Consider the following 13,978-nt stretch of genomic DNA (forward strand, 5'->3'; position numbering starts at 1 on the left):
AAATGTATAATTTCCTGGTTGTTATGTAAACTTTCTGTCAATAAGGCATGAACACGAAGGTAAAAACTTAAATATTTCAAAGAAAAACTGCTCTGTTCTTTAACCACTTTGTCTACAAACCATAATGTGTTGAAGCTCAGACAGTCGGGTGGTGCTGGCTGCAGGTCGCCTGAGTGTCTCTTGAAATCTTCCCGTCCGACCATCATCATCATCCCATCAACCTGAAAGCTTTAACTGACGGAAGAGGATTACACTGGTGCAGCTGCACGTTGTCATACATGAGCTGCTGTAATACCTGTGACCCCAACACCGATGACAGTGAGGAGAGCTGCACACGGCGCCTCCTACAGGGCAGCAGCTTCAAATGCAGGACTGAATGTGATGCAATGCGAAAAACCCACCGTGGTGACCACTAACTTGTTTTTTAAGTCTAAGTTCTTGAAGTCTGCCGCAATGTTGTGAAAAGGAAGTATAATTAAGCTCCCTTTTTTGTTTTTCAGCCTTTCTAACCATTACAAAATGGAGTGTTAATATTTATAAGTAAAGAAAATAAAGGAATGTCAGACTAGTTCAATGGAAACTCCGATGAACGTTAATTTACTTACATACATATCATGAGAAGACAGTAATGACCAGGTACAGAATCCTAATAGGGACGAAAATAAAACATGAACATGGAAAATAAAGGCAGAGTGACCTTGTGTGTTAAACTGTCCATCACATATCCAGGTACAAACAGTAACATGGTCTCACTCTCAACTCAAGCTCATATTTATATGATGACATGAGAAGTTATCTGCTGATGGAAACACCTCAGATATTTCTTGGTTAATCAGGTGCGATAACGTTCTCGTTTGAAGAAAATCCAGAATCGCGGTCCTGTAATCTTCTGAGACAGACACATCCGGGTTGGATTCACTGCAGCACCGTCTGTTTCACAACTCGTCCTTCTTTGTCAATGGCAAAGTTGTAATTCTTTGGATTGTCCAGAGCTTCTTCTATTCGCTGATCCATGTTCTCCAAGGTGATGAAGTTCTTGGCATCCTCCTGCAAAGTAAAGTTATTTATGGAAAAACAGATTAAAAAACATGCAAAAGTAGTTTTAAATAGAAATTTTAAAAATATGCATTTTCCACATCAGTTTGAAAGGAGAAAACAGAAAGAACATAAACTCAGATTGAGAAAATCTTACCTGCAGCTGCAGAATTTCCCTCTCCTTTACTTTGAGGAATTCTTGCTGTTCTTGTTCATGCTTGATGATGGCTTCCAGCTTCTTGCGCTCTGCTTCCTCCTTTTCCTTCTGGATCCTCAGCGTCCTGAAAAGTTAGAGACATAGTTGAGCTAATACTCCGAGGATGGGACAAAATCCTTTATTTTTAGCGTGCTTTCTTCACATCATCATTTTGAATTTCTACCTACCTGAGTTTGAGCAAGCGGAGATTCTCCTCGTTGTTCCACGCCATGAGGGCGTGATGCTCCTCCGCTTCCAGCCTCGCCCTCTCCTCGGCCAGGGAGCCCGTCTCCTCCTCGTACTTCTTTCGGAGCACCTCCTCTTTAAACTCCAGGCTGGCAAAGACAGAGGAAAGAACCAGGTTAATTCACTAATTTAATTTAATCTAATTTGAAAATCTTATACCGTGCCACCCTATGAATCAATTTCAGGAATATACAAATGACCAGCAGCACAATGATCTGCAACATCTAAGAGAAGAAATGTTGAAGATGTATTTTTTGAGTAAAGTATTTGATTGATCTTGGTCTTGGTGAAGTGTAGTATGTTGAAGACAAATTTTCTGCAGATCCCTTGCAGAAATAATTAAATAACTCGTTTAACATTCTGTTTACTATAACTAGTGCATTATGGATATTTCTGCTTAACATACCGAATCATTTTTTATTAGCTAATTAAAACCTAAAACAAATAATTTCTATTCTAGTTTTCTATTTAACTTGATGAAAAATAAGTGTATTTTTTTTAACTGCCTAGCACATAAAGGTTTGCTGCAAACGACACACTTAAACATACTGCTGATTTATATTAAGGAATGCAAAATCATTAAAATTGTAAAATGAAGTACAAGCAATCAATTGAGATTTTACAACACATGTTGGTAAATTTAGCAGCTTTTTTGGATCAGAGTTGAGGTGAAAATAAATCTCCTATACATATAAAAACGTTTGACAGTTTGAGGAAGAGATTTTCGCCCCAATAATTGTCAGGAGGACAGATTATGAGCAGGAAACCAGAATTTCCCACAACACCAGATGACCTGTTAACGCATCAGACATGTCCTATATTAAGCACATTCTGTTACATTCGTAATTAAACGCACCGAAGCGCCCTCATGATCAGCTGGTACTGCGAGTATCTCTCCTTCAGCACGACCATCTCCACCGGATCGACCGGAGGAGGCGTTTTGATTCGTCCCAGTTTGGACTTGGCCACCGGGTCGTTGCGGGACTTTCTGCCCCGGACAGCCTCCACAAGAACGGCGCTCCTGGGTGCGAGGAGCCGGGCCGCCTGGACGCTCCTGCCGCCGATCACCTGGAACATGTCGGCGAAAAAGCTCGGTAACAAATTCCTAACGACAGCTGACTATAACATTTGTTTCTGAAACACGCGCCTTCAGTTCACATTGGAGACAGAAATGTTATCGACGTAAGGAGGCGGCCATGTTGGTGAACTTTGCACGGCGGAAGTGGAACGGAGCAGAAGCCCCGCCCCTTCTGGTTTGTGCCACCACACATGAGCTAGAGTGCGTGACGTCATCGCCACAGTGCAGAGCAGCTGGAAAAACCTGATAAAAAAAAATATTCTCTTTTGATTGATTCTGATCCTGCAGCTTTTACTTCACATACACAATATATACGTACAAATAAAGGAAATCTTGTTGGCTCCCAGGTGAAGCATTCAATGTTAGATTTAACACTAACAATGGGAGGTGGTGCGCTAATTCAGACCTTGAATCTTAGATTTTGGTTTCCTTTTTTCACACCTTTCAGAAATGAATGAATTAGAAATGAAGCAGTAAACATAAACTTCTGTTTCACTAAAGAGTTTCTTCAATGTGACTTCAGTTTTGACCAGTGGATGACAGAAATTGACAAAAGTAAATAGTAAAATTACTAAATTACTAAATAGTAACTCAAATTATTCTGTAAAGGCTTTTTGTTCAAATGACCAAATCAAAATATTCTTGACAGATTTGTATTTAATTTTTGTACTATTAGGGCCTGAGCATTCAGTCAGTGCACACTATTTCACTCTTTGCTGTGATCACAATAAAAAAATGTACATAAATATTCAAAGTTCAGAGAGCAAATTTGGGCTCGGATTTAATTAGCTGAAACCAAATAGGTGAAGTGAGAGTAGGGGGAAAAAAGCATCCAGAAAAAAATTACAAATACAATTACTGGCACAAGCTGAGGAGCCTGTGAAGTGTCTCAACTAAAATGCCTTTTGGATTTATTTCAGGTCCCGTTTTCTATTTTTCATTACTAAGTACTCAGTTTAAAACAAGGTTTAGAGATCTAAAAAACTTCGGTCAAATAAAACCTCACTTAGGCAGATTTATTCACACAGAATTAAATTCAGAGACATAGAAAGTAATCAAAACTAAAACATTAAGACATCAAAACAGCATCTGAAAGACAGAATTTCAGGTATATTTCAATATATCTGATATATCGAATATAGTTAAAGCTTTGACAAGGCCACTGAGAGGAGACACTGGACTCCATTAAAAGACTCAACATGTTCTTTAAAAATCAGGGATGAGCAGGATTAACACCACAACAGCATAATTAAAAAAAAGGGTTTATTACGTAAACAGCCAGTGAAGACAACAGTGCTCACTGTGTCTGAGCAGGTGAAACCGTAGTCAACAAACAACTGCACGACCTGAAAGAGTCGTCATCAGAAGACAGATCCTCAGTTTTCCTGCTGCTTCAGGCTCCTGTTGTGGCTCGTCTCCCGGGTTCAGCTGCTCGTTCATCACCTGCAAGATGAGAAAGAAGAGCAGTGGTAGTTTCACGTCTCTTTGTGGAGGTTTTGTGGAAGTTTTAGTGAATTTGTGGGGGTTTATAGAGATTTTGTGTGTATTGGTGGAGGTTTTGTGTGTCATTGTGGAGTTTTTTGTGTAATTTTGGAAGTTTTTAGTGAATTTGTGGAGGTTTTATGTGTATTTGTGGACATTTTGTGTGTCATTGTGGAGTTTTTTTGTGTAATTTTGGAAGTTTTTAGTGAATTTGTGGAGGTTTTGTGTGTCATTGTGGAGGTTTTTGTGGAAGTTTTTGTGTCATTGTGGAGGTTTTTGTGTATTTGTGGAGGTTTGTGTATATTTATGGAAGTTTTTTGTGAATTTGTGAAGTTTTTAGTATATTTGTGAAGAGTTTGTGTGTATTTGTGGAAGTTTCTGTGTCATTGTGGAGGTTTTTGTATATTTGTGGAGGTTTTATGTATATTTATGGACGTTTTTTGTGAATTTGTGAAGTTTTTAGTATATTTGTGAAGAGTTTGTGTGTATTTGTGGAAGTTTTTGTGTCATCATGGAGGTTTTGTGTGTCATTGTGGAGGTTTTGTGTGTATTTGTGGAGGTTTTGTGTGTCATTGTGGAAGTTTTTGTGTATTTGTTGAAGTTTTTGTGTCATTGTGGAGGTTTTTGTGTATTTGTGGAGGTTTGTGTATATTTATGGAAGTTTTTAGTATATTTGTGAAGAGTTTGTGTGTATTTGTGGAAGTTTTTGTGTCATCGTGGAGGTTTTGTGTGTATTTGTGGAGGTTTTGTGTGTCATTGTGGAGGTTTTGTGTGTCATTGTGGAGGTTTTGTGTGCCACTGTGGAGGTTTTTGTGTATTTGTGGAGGTTTTGTGAATATTTATGGAAGTTTTTTGTGAATTTGTGAAGTTTTGAGAATATTTGTGAAGAGTTTGTGTGTATTTGTGGAAGTTTTGTGTTTATTTGTGGAGGTTTTGAGTGTATCTGTAAAAAGCATTTAACATGTGTATACACTGAGAGCCACATCATTAGAACCAGTGACAGGTGAAATAAATAACATGGATCATTTTGTTCCAATGTCATGTTCGGCTGTGAAACCATGAGTCCTAGCATTCATGTGGACGTCTCTTTGACAAACACCAGTCACCCAAACACAGCTGCAGACCAAGTACACCACCTCATGGCAGCAGCACTCCTTAATGGCAGTGCCCCCCCAGCAGGACAACGCACCTGCAACGCTACAAAAACTGCTCAGGAATGACCCGAGGAACATGGGAAAGAGCTCAAGGTGTCAAACTGGCCTCCAGATTACCCAGATCTCAATCCAACTGAGCTCCCACTGGATGCAGTCTGAGCCAAGAACGATCCATGGGGGCCCCAACATGGATGGAAGTTGGTTCTGATGCATCCAACAGATGCTCACCTGGATTGGGATCTGGAGAGTGAGGAGGCCAGTTTGACACCTTGGGTTCTTTGCCATGAGGGGGTGCAGTTGGTCTGAACGGTGTTTGGGTGGATGGTGTTTGTCAAAGAGGATCCACAGAAATGACAGAACACAAAGTTTCCCAGCAGAACATTTGATTGTAACAAGATGATCGATGCCCACTTCACTTGTCAATTGTTTTAATGTTGTGGCTGAACAGTGTAGATATACATGTTCAATAAAATATAATTATATCATAATTGCCTACAACATAGCACTTAGTAAGTTACTTCCTTCTTTTATTTCCCATTTAAGTAACTTGTGCATTGCTGTTTTTTATAAATTTGGTTGCCTCTCCCTCAGAAAAAGAGGGAGGCCTCTGCCAACCCAAACTGTCGGTATTCAACGACCTGTGAATGAGACTCGACTGTCATCTAGAATCATTTACTGATCCTAGAGTATTAATGAACAGCAACTGACAAATCTCACACTTTCTGCCTTTAATTTTGACACCTCCATTCCACTGACCTTGTTGATCCACCATACAGGTCAGAGCTGTTCCACTTGAAGCTGAAGACAAGTCCCGCTGTTCACCTGGAGAGAGGAGGAAGTACATGGTTAGTTATATTACTAATTACTAGGAAGTTATATTACTAATATAACATGACTACATGCATATGTGTATGTATATATATATATGTATTTGTTATATTCTGATTCTAACAGAAAAACACAAGTAATCAGATTACAGACACATCTGGCAAAAAGGGGATTTCGTACAGGATTATCATCCAAAAACCAAAAGTAAATCAAATGTATTCAGTCTTGAGAACATTTTGTGCTTCATACAGGAGTAATATGATTTTAAAGTCTATCTTTTGACACACAGTCAGTGGTGTGTATAAACTACTTTAGCTGCTCAAAATGACCTTTATAGATGCTGACATAATAACATACTGAGACATTATTGAGCACAACACACGGAGCCTGTTAGCTAACTGTGCTGTACTCTAACATGCCAGTATGAACAAGCTAACATTGCACAGCACTATAATGGCGTCGTGCTAATATTCTCCAACAGACACACACATTAGCTAATATGCAAACCTAGTGTCAGAACCTGTTAATAAAGGCAGCTGGGCCGTAGATAACGTGTTTCCCAAACCTTGCAGTGCATCTCCAACAACTTCAACAACAACGTCAGCTAGCTAACAGCGATCGTCACCACTCACTTTAACGTTAGCCAGCAAACGTTAGCTAACCAGATTTCATGGCGTTCTAAACATACATTTAGAAAAACGTTCATGCCGATTTCACCAAAGCTACCGACTTGTTTTGAGATAGTGACCTAAATTTAATTAACTGTGCATTATTCATGTAATAAACACGTCAGAGAAAAAAACGAACAAAATCACAATGGAGTTTGGTGCTCCGAACAAAACAGTGTCTGTAGCAGATTTAACTGGATGTAATTAAAGGATTACTTCCAGCCGAATTTAAGTCAAGATTTAACAGTTAAATGAGACATCTTCAGCTTCCTCTTCAGAGTTATTTTAGAAACATTTGAGGCAAAAACAAAACAAATCTCACCAACATTAAAGGGAGGCTGGCTCCATTTTAACCCGCACATATGTAGAACTTACTGGACTTAGACAAGGCATGAACGCATTACTATGTGGAGCTCCCTGATACATGAAGGAACATCACCTGGGCTTATTACCTGAGATTGTAGGTAATAACTGACCTGTACAACTCCCACACAGACCTGAATACACTTGTACTGAGCAGGTAACTGTACACACAAAGCAGAATCATACAGAACAGTTTACTGACCGTGTTCGTGTCCTCAGAGAAGAGCAGCTCCAACCTGAGTGAAAATCCATCAGCATTAATATACACATTAACAGTTTTGGAGGGAAATGCACTGATTTCGCGCGGGAAAAGAACAAGACCGCCCCTTTTGGCGCTCACCACCTGCATTCGTCAGAAAATCTGTGGGCGGGACTTATTTTGCCTGGTTTATGCAAATCCAACCATCCTTGACCTCTGTTCAGCTCAGCTGGCAGAGCAGGAGCTCCTTTGCCAAGATGCTGTCTTCACCCTTGGTACAATCTGTGGCCTGGGGTTCTTTAATGCAATCTGATTCCTGTAATCCCTGAATCTGTCTTGTCAAAAGAGGCTAAAATAAAACAAATATTGATTTGAACAACACAGATAAACAATTGATAAAAGCATTAAAATGTTACTTTTTAAATTAAATTTCTCTGCTCTTTATTTGTTATTATTCCAATACAAACAGAATGTAATGAAGTTACGTTACTTTGATATTGTAATCAGGTGAATTCGGGTGATGTGGACACCTCAGCTCAAGTGTTATTGATTTCTGATCTGTAATTTTACCATAAAATTAATGACATTAGATTTGAACAATGACTTCATGTTGGTGATGTCACAGAAAAGGGTGGGGGACCTGTACATATTATGTATATAATAATCTATTTCTTCCCTTTTTATTATCGTGTTTATTTTGTACTAACATTATTGTTTATTTAGGCTGCTATGACACACAGATATCCCTGTTTGCAGGACCAATAAAGGTGTTCTGATTCTGATTCGAAGTCAGTCATGATACCTGGGAATTGCATGAGGAGGTCAGTGATGTAATATTCTGATCAATATCAAATAAGAAAATGTTTCTAATATGTTATCACGTTTATTTGTGTTGGGACAGAGCAGCTTAAACTGCACTAACAATGGAAAGTGCATCGACCCTAATGTCCAGTAGGCGGCGCCTGCTTGATACAGTCCCCCCCAGGTTTGACTGCTCCCATCTCCCATTGTCTGAAAGCGCACCTGAATGCATCGTCAGTTCCGCAATGACCGGATGAATCGAGAAAATAAGAGCATTTTTTTCCAGTGCGGAAATGCACAAACATTTACCGTGATTGTAATGAAACCACTGCTGGTTGTGAGTTTGAGGCAGACTGCAGTCTCACAATCTGACCATGAAACACAGGATACGTTTACAGTAGTTATTCCCGGTTATAAACTGAAGGTAATCTGTCCCTTTAACCAGAACCAAAAGTTAATTGGGTCTATTTTGGGCTGAGACCCATCCTCCAGCCGAGTTTCATGGAAATCCGTTCAGTAGTTTGTGTGTTACCCTGCTGACAAACCAACAAACAGAGGTAAGAATCAAGTATTCTAGCAACCATTTCACAAATTTAGTCCACCAATACTTCAGCACAATTGAAGAGAAAAGCAGGTGACAGGTTAATCTAATTACTGTCTCAACAAATACCAGACTGAATCATTCTTTAATGCACTCTATAAAACAGTAGAACATAAAAAATAGATTAAATTTAAGCAGAGTACTACTAATTACAACTCGAGGATAACAGATGTTGTGATTGATGTTCTGACAGCAGAGACCAGCTGGCCCCTAAAAACCAGACAATGGCACAACATAACTCTTCATATTATTTATGCTGAACTGTTGTTTTACACTCACAACCATCATAAACTGCATTTTTCTCTGTGTGTGTGTTTGTTCCTTCAGGGTTCAGTGGGACGCTGTGGTGTGTCAGCCTGGTGACTGATGTTCCTGCTGAGGCAAGGCACCAGCACATTACAGCGCCCGTCCGCTTGCCAGGAACTCGGGATGATGGGAAATGGTGCAGTGCCGTTGTGTGTCGTTCCCGTGACATTGAGAGCTGTAAGTAAGTCTGTGAAGGCTGTGTTTGCTTTCGTTAAACGGCATCTCAGAATGAAAATGTTTAATAGCAGCACCCTCGACACTCAGACAAATTAACAAATCACAAAAATCCCACAGAGAATATTTCCTCATTCACGGATGTTGAACTCCTTAACTTTTTAAGGCTTCCTTTAAAACTGTGTATTTCTTGTTATAAGTCTTTAGCTAAACTTGGTGACAGGTGTTTGTACATCTTGTCTGGAATTGGAATTTGGGTCATTGTGACTAAATTTAATTAATCAGAGCTTATTTTACAGTCAAGGGATTTTAAAACACACAGATGATGAGTGTATTTGTCTGCTTTTGCCTGAATGGCCTCTTTAAAACATTTTTTTTTATGATAGAAAGGCTAAAATGAGGCTGCCGTTGACGTCAAATGAACATCTCTGTGCATTTTCTACATTTGCACCTTGATTAAATATGTAAATACTCATTTGCTGATTGGTCTAAAATGAGGTAACACCAGGGTAAATAACTGAGACACAACACTGCGACAAGGTCAGAAGAAAACACAAGACGTGAACCGATTTGCAGGTCAGTTATATGTTTATTCAGCTTGTTGCCGGCTGTTACAGGTACGTGACCAAGCATGATGGTGCAGACGTTGTATTAGTTTCACGGATGTAAAAGCACCATTGAGGATCTAACACCAGCAGACAAACAGACAAGGAGCTCCTGCGGTTATCTTTCAGTGTCGTCGTTTAGCTTCGAATGGACTCACAGAACAGAAAAAAAACCCAACAAAAATCTAACGCAGTCGGCCGTGAGACACGCCTGCATGAATATTAGGAGAAAACCAGTAACAATTAGTCTTCCACAGCATTTACATGTCCAGACGGTGATGCAAGAAAAAGACAGGTCTGTTGGAAATTAGAGAATTTAAACAACCGGCCAAATAGGAAAAACTCACTCTGATTCTTAAACCAACCCAAACTTGTGGAATTATAGACGTAAATGCAGAGGAAGAATAACTAAAATGGACAAAAATGAGACTTTAATATAGTGAAAATTAAATGTTTTAAGGTTACTGGTTCACTGACTACTACAGAACCAGGGGTGCAGGACAATGCATAATCGATTGGTAGAGTTCCCGGTCAGTTAATCCTGCAGGTTTTCTTGCATCGGTTTATAACCACAGCTAAAGTCCAAGCAGTCGAGGCAGAAAGGGGATTTTCTTTGTCCTCCTTCACAAACAATTGGTCAAATGTTTGCACAACGAGGCTTCAGGAGAGTCGAACAGTTACTCTGCTGCTTGGACTTTAAACATGTGAGACGTAAAAAGGAACTCAGCCAAAGCAATATTGCTGTCCGGTATATAGCTACGTAACTAATGCAGTGCAGCCACTCTGCATTTTTACAGTTTGCCATCTTCGTGATGTGTGGTGTCATATCGTGTGTAGAAGAAGGGGGACTTCTGGTGGACCTCTTGTTTAGCACAAGGGCGCATCTGTCTTGAGAACGATGAGCTTTGGTTTGGAGTAGATGAAAGTGTATTTTTTTTTGAGGGGGGGGGGGGGCAGGGAGAATATGAAAGAGGGGAGGGATGTAAAAGAAATGAGGGAGGGAGGGAAGGAGGGAGGGAGAGGAATGATGATGAAGGTGAGGGGAGATCAGAAAGGGGATGAAGAATTCAGGTTTATGCCAGGCTGGTGGCATTTAGGTTTTTTAGTTTAGGCCGGGAAGGGAAGGGTAAGCCAGTCGGATCTCTTCCCCCTCCAGGAGTTTTCTGAAAAAGAAGATGAAAGTGAATCTTTACCGTGCATTCGTTTGCCTATTTTTGCAATAAAAGTGTGAAAAGAGATTGAAAATCAAACAAACAATGTCTTTTTAAACATGTTGCACGTCATAAAATCACAAGTGTCTGTGAGGTTTTTCGATAAATAATCATCAGTAATGTGGATAGACAGTCTGGAGGGTTCAGAAAATCATATCTCTTTATTGTAACACAGCCTTTAACACCAGGAAAAGACTAATAACTCAAATCTAAGACGATGTATAGTCTGATATTACAACGACATGTTGCCCGGCCCGGAGATCCGGCAGACAAAGATCTCACCTGTACGCAGCGATTTCAATGTCAAGGGCCATCTTCACATTGAGAAGGTCTTGGTACTCTCTCAGGTAACGCGCCATCTCCTGCTTAGCGTCGGCGATGTCCTGCTCCAGCTCACTTATCCTTATCTATGGATGGAGACAAACATTCGTTAGCAAATAACAAGAAGATAAACCCAGTGCCTGAAGAATTTACCTTTGAAATAACTGTAAATTATTGGAAAGGGGTCAGTTAAATGGAAATTTGTGCTCTTTTCTTGTTTTTTTTGTTGCTTTGTGTAGTTGTGTTGTTCCCTCTCGGATCATTCGGACAGTAACCTTGCAGATTTTCACCTCTGCTGTGAGCCTGTCTTCATTTCCTGCTGAGTACTACAGATGGGGAGGGTGTAGCTGCTGCACAGAATATATTCACATTTACATCTGCAAAAAGAAGAAGCATGCTATTTTTTTGATTTCTTCATTATTCCATCTCATCTCTGTGTCTTATCATGATGACCTTTACACACATCTTTGTATCTGTCCTGTCGCTTTTTTCCCTGTTCGCCTGTTGAACAGAGAGGCTGTTAAAACGCAAAAGAAGCTTCTGGTCTGAAAACAAATAACTACACCAGGCTCCATGTATTAGATCCCTTACAGGGTGGATGTTCATGCAGATCAGGATCCAAATATCCTTCATTCACCTGGTACTTTGCCACCTCTTTGGCCTGCGTCTCCTCCAGATCCTCCAGCTGCTTGTTTAAGGAGTTGATGACGTTCCGGAGAGCCTCGATCTCGGATGAACGGGACTGAAGCAGCCTCCGGTACTCCAAGGTCTCCTCCCGGATGGCGTGCACGGCCTCGTTGTTTTTGCTGGCCATCTCTGCCACGCTTGCGAACTTGCTCTTGTACCAGTCCTCGGCGGCCTGCATGTTCTTGTTGGCCAGCCGCTCGTACTGGGCCCGGATGTCTCGCAGGGCGGTGGAGAGGTCGGGCCGGGACACCTCCACATCCACGCTGATGTTAGCCACCTGCAGCTGAGCCTGCAGCTCTGCCTGCTCCTCTGCAAAGACTTTCTTCAAGAACACCATCTCGTCGCACAGAGACACCACGCTGGCCTCGATGTCACAGTTGGAGAGCACGGCCCTGCTGGCCTCCTCCTTGGCCCTCTGCAGGGTCTCCTCAGCATCCAGTCGCCTCCTCATCTCCTCCTCATAGCGCTCTTTCATCTGCTCGTACACATCACGCAGGTAGTCTCTCTCTGCCTCCATCCGCATCTTCTCCCCGTTCTCCGAGTCTATCATGGCCCTCAGACTCCGCGCCTGGCCCTCGTAGAGCGTCTGCAGACGGGATGGGTCGTTCTGCCGCCTCCTCAGCGCCTCCAGCTCGGCCAGCAGGGCCCGGTTCTGCAGCTCCAGGTGCCTCACCTTCTCGATGTAGGTGGCGAAGCGGTCGTTAAGACCCACCAGCTGTTCCCTCTCCTGGGAGCGCAGACCAAGCAGCTCTGTGTTGATGGAGCTGGCCTGAGCCAGGTCCATCCGCTCTGACCCATCGGGCAGGGAAGAGGAGGCCAGCCTCAGGATCCTCTTCCCGGACGGAGGAGCTCGAGGAGTGGAGAAGAGCGAGGAAGACATGGAGGATTTGTAGGAGGTCTGGGAGCCTCTGTAGCCGTCCCAAGGACGGCGGTAGGAGATGTAGGAATCGTAGCTCATGATGAATTTTTTGTTGTGGATTTTTTTTTGTTTGTTTAAGAAAAGGATGGATGTTTAAAGTTTCAGAAGGTTTTTTTTTTATGTCCCCCTTGTTCTGCACACCATCGGTGAGGATGAGCGAGCGTTTTGCACTGCACCAGCTCGGTGATGCTGCAGATCCCCAGCTTTTATAGAGTGAGGCTGGCCCCCCTCCCGCCACCACGGAGGAACATCAGTGCTGTCAGCATCCTCCAGGCCAATAGCAGACTGCTGCAGTGAGGAGAGAGCAGGTTGATTTTCAGAATCACTCTCAGCCAAGGCAGGCAGAGCACCATGTGGTAGAGCAGGTTTTCTTTTAATCTTCCCCTCAAATGACATCTCAGTTAATTGCACTCATTACTCCATTCACCTCTGAAGACATATTTTATTCTCCTTTAATGACGTCTCAGATGCATCTTATGATTAACCACAACATCCACGTCAATAAAGTGAAAACACTGGGTCAGACCTTGTGGAAATGACTTGAAACAAAGTGTTTTTCCACAGCCCAGTTATAGTGAAGTGAGCAGGGCATACACTCTAAAAGTCGGGCACTTAAAGGTTTTAATGCCACAGAAGACAACAAATTAATTTGCCTGGTCCTTAAATAGATTCATGTGTTTTCAGCCTGTCTACTGCTTTAACTGAATAATGAATGATGATTGAATAATCCTACATTTAGTCCACAAACACCGATGTAAAAAGCCTTTCCTGATAGCTGAACATCACAGCTGTCGTATCCTTCGACGTATTTATTCGATCTATTTAGATTAGCGAATTGATGAGTCACAGTGTGTGTGGGAGACACCGCCGGAGAAGAAAGTGCTATCTGTGTCTGCTGACACAGACAAAACACTCCTGCTGTTTAACATCCTGAGATGAGTCAGAGGGTACCTGTAAATCACCCTCAGTGTTTGTTGTAAAGGAAGCATCAAGCCGGTGTTGTGATTCAGGAAGAGATTCAGATTTCTGCTCAAGGACGCGGATTGAGTGACAGAAGCTTTCAGACTGGTGACAGCTGTAGGACAGGGTCACTTTTTGACCTTT

At 41.6% G+C, this 13,978-nt stretch overlaps 2 protein-coding genes and 1 long non-coding RNA gene across 6 annotated transcripts in view; 1 reads left to right on the forward strand and 2 right to left on the reverse strand.

Moving 5' to 3' along the window:
• Positions 1-569: 569 nt before the first annotated feature.
• mrps26 (mitochondrial ribosomal protein S26) lies at positions 570-5,964 on the reverse strand. Of its 2 annotated transcripts, XM_037125451.1 has the most exons (6): positions 5,948-5,964; positions 3,902-3,998; positions 2,334-2,545; positions 1,420-1,566; positions 1,193-1,316; positions 570-1,047 (listed from the first exon to the last, which is right to left on the reverse strand). In XM_037125451.1, exons 3-6 carry the CDS (start codon positions 2,387-2,389, stop codon positions 916-918), a joined length of 459 nt encoding a protein of 152 aa, XP_036981346.1. In that variant the 5' UTR covers positions 2,390-2,545; positions 3,902-3,998; positions 5,948-5,964; the 3' UTR covers positions 570-915. The 2 variants fall into 2 exon arrangements, with proteins under 2 accessions (XP_036981346.1, XP_036981345.1); XM_037125450.1 differs by lacking the exons at positions 3,902-3,998; positions 5,948-5,964 and having other exon boundaries at positions 2,334-2,962.
• Positions 5,965-5,997: 33 nt separating this feature from the next.
• The window catches only part of LOC119034442, a 38,715-nt gene continuing 30,734 nt past the window's right edge, over positions 5,998-13,978 (forward strand). Inside the window, exons 1-3 of one of the 3 annotated variants that reach the window (XR_005079564.1) lie at positions 5,998-6,036; positions 8,006-8,070; positions 8,979-9,134. This is a non-coding gene — a long non-coding RNA (uncharacterized LOC119034442). Of the gene's footprint in view, positions 6,037-8,005; positions 8,071-8,376; positions 8,608-8,978; positions 9,139-13,978 lie in introns of those variants that run through there. The other 2 variants (XR_005079565.1, XR_005079563.1) reach the window with 2 other exon arrangements.
• si:dkey-33c12.3 (uncharacterized protein LOC335380 homolog) lies at positions 9,701-13,062 on the reverse strand. Its single transcript, XM_037125447.1, has 3 exons — positions 11,906-13,062; positions 11,230-11,354; positions 9,701-10,899 (listed from the first exon to the last, which is right to left on the reverse strand). The coding sequence occupies exons 1-3, from the start codon at positions 12,911-12,913 to the stop codon at positions 10,839-10,841; spliced, it is 1,194 nt and encodes a 397-aa protein (XP_036981342.1). The 5' UTR covers positions 12,914-13,062; the 3' UTR covers positions 9,701-10,838.

The sequence above is a fragment of the Acanthopagrus latus genome, chromosome 16, assembly GCF_904848185.1.
Source record: "Acanthopagrus latus isolate v.2019 chromosome 16, fAcaLat1.1, whole genome shotgun sequence".
Classification (NCBI taxonomy): domain Eukaryota; kingdom Metazoa; phylum Chordata; class Actinopteri; order Spariformes; family Sparidae; genus Acanthopagrus; species Acanthopagrus latus.